We start from the raw sequence: 1,748 nt of genomic DNA, 5'->3' as shown, positions 1-1,748 counted from the left end.
GCTCTTCCACCTTCCTTCAGCCAGTTTCCACGTCTCTGGTGCTTAGAGATACCTGAGGGAGGCAGCCAGCCCGGTAAGCTGGGCCCTGGCGCCCTTGGCGCGTCCCGTCCCCAAAGAGCCCCCAGACCCCTGATCCCCTTCTGCTCGTAGGTACCACCAGAGGGTGCTGTACATCGACATCGACATCCACCACGGCGATGGCGTGGAGGAGGCCTTCTATACCACAGACCGGGTCATGACCGTGTCCTTTCATAAATACGGAGAGTACTTCCCAGGAACGGGAGACCTACGGGTGAGCACTCCCTGCAGGAGCCGGCCAGCTCGCCCTCCGCCTCCGGCCGCTCTTACCACGCCTGAACTGCTTCCTGCCTCTTCTGCCATTCAGATCAGCACACCCTGTCTGGGGCACCTGCTGGGGTCTCTTCCCTCCCTGTCCTGGAAGAAGGGCGTGATGGGACCCAGTGTCAGGGAAGGGTAGGCGTCTCCTACGCCCGTGCCCCCCCAGCCATGGCACCCTGTGCGTGTTGAGCTGGAGCTGGGATTTGAGGCTCTTGTGGGCTGTCTGGAGGGTTCTTGGCATTGTCAGGTCCTCTTCCCCTTTGAGAGCCGAGCTTCTCTCCCCAGCAGAGGACCCGGGGCTTTGCCTCCAATACAGAGCAGGTAATAGGCAGGCCCCTTCCCTGGGATCCGCACCCTGCCCCTCAGGGTAAGAGCCCTTGAGAGCTCCTTCACCGAACTCCTGCCCTGCTAGGAGTGAAGTCAGCTGCCCCGCCCTGTCGGTAGCCCTTGGGGAAAAAGTAGCCCCAGCTCAGCCGTCAGCAGCGTTAGGCTAAGTGAGGTTCGCTGATTCCTTGGACGAACTCCCCTTCCCTCGCTGCTTCCCTCTACACCTCCCTAGAGAGGAGAGGGGGCGGAGCGGCAGTAGAGCTCCCTGGGGAGAAGGGCTTGTTGGGTGCTGTTACTTCTCCACCAGCTGCAGTGCACGGGTAGATCTGCCGCCATGGGCAGGCTGCTCCTCAGCGCCTGGCAGGGGCTGGCTCAGCGGTGACTCCAGTGTGCGCTCGACCTGCCGTCGGACACCAGTGTCGCCCTGGAGCCTACTCGAGCTGGCCTGCCTCACGCCGGCACGGCTCCTGTGGCTCTCCGCACCCGCGTAGTCCCCGTCCCCGAGTTCCTCGGTTTCACCTTCCTGTCCCCTCGACTAGGATATCGGGGCTGGCAAAGGCAAGTACTATGCCGTTAACTACCCTCTCCGAGACGGGATCGACGACGAGTCCTATGAGGCCATCTTCAAGCCGGTAAGTGGCTCCGTGCCCCTGCACTACCACGGGCTTGGCCGGGGGCGGGGGCGCAGAGCGCCTCCCACGCCCCAGGGATGTCTCCGCTGCGGCCGCTCGGAAGCAGGTCCCTTGGGCCTGGGTGCTTGTGTGGCCCTTCGAGTGTGCGTTGGTGCCCTCTGCGGGTACCAGGCCATCCGAGATGATCCGCACTCCGCGTACCCATGGCGCATGGGCGGTCCGTGTCTTTGGCGTCAGCTCTGGGAGGTAACCGTGTTCTGGCCGGGCCTTCTGTTGAAGAAGTGGAGGCTTGTTCCCACCTTTGCAGACTGGCCTTGTCTGGGGAAGTCGTTCGCCAGCCCTCCAGAGTCCGAAAAAGCCGCCGGGCAGGTTCTGTGGCAGGCCCGCTGCTTGTGTTGGAGGGACCGACAGAGGGACAGAGGCGTGCGAGCCAAGCCGTTGCCCGGGGTG

The 1,748-nt window shown here is 63.6% G+C and overlaps 1 protein-coding gene across 2 annotated transcripts in view; it reads left to right on the top strand.

The window, feature by feature from the left end:
* The window catches only part of HDAC1 (histone deacetylase 1), a 91,777-nt gene that overhangs the window by 82,255 nt on the left and 7,774 nt on the right, over nucleotides 1–1,748 (top strand). For both annotated transcript variants that reach the window (XM_014591432.2, XM_006158111.3), the window contains 2 exons: nucleotides 151–292; nucleotides 1,206–1,298. In XM_014591432.2, the coding sequence (XP_014446918.1) occupies nucleotides 151–292; nucleotides 1,206–1,298 (235 nt within the window). The remainder of the gene's footprint in view (nucleotides 1–150; nucleotides 293–1,205; nucleotides 1,299–1,748) is intronic.

Source organism: Tupaia chinensis, unplaced genomic scaffold, assembly GCF_000334495.1.
Source record: "Tupaia chinensis unplaced genomic scaffold, TupChi_1.0 Scaffold000573_1, whole genome shotgun sequence".
NCBI classification, from domain to species: domain Eukaryota; kingdom Metazoa; phylum Chordata; class Mammalia; order Scandentia; family Tupaiidae; genus Tupaia; species Tupaia belangeri.
The sequence above is the reverse complement of the archived record's forward strand: the minus strand, read 5'-3'. Positions and strand labels throughout refer to the sequence as shown.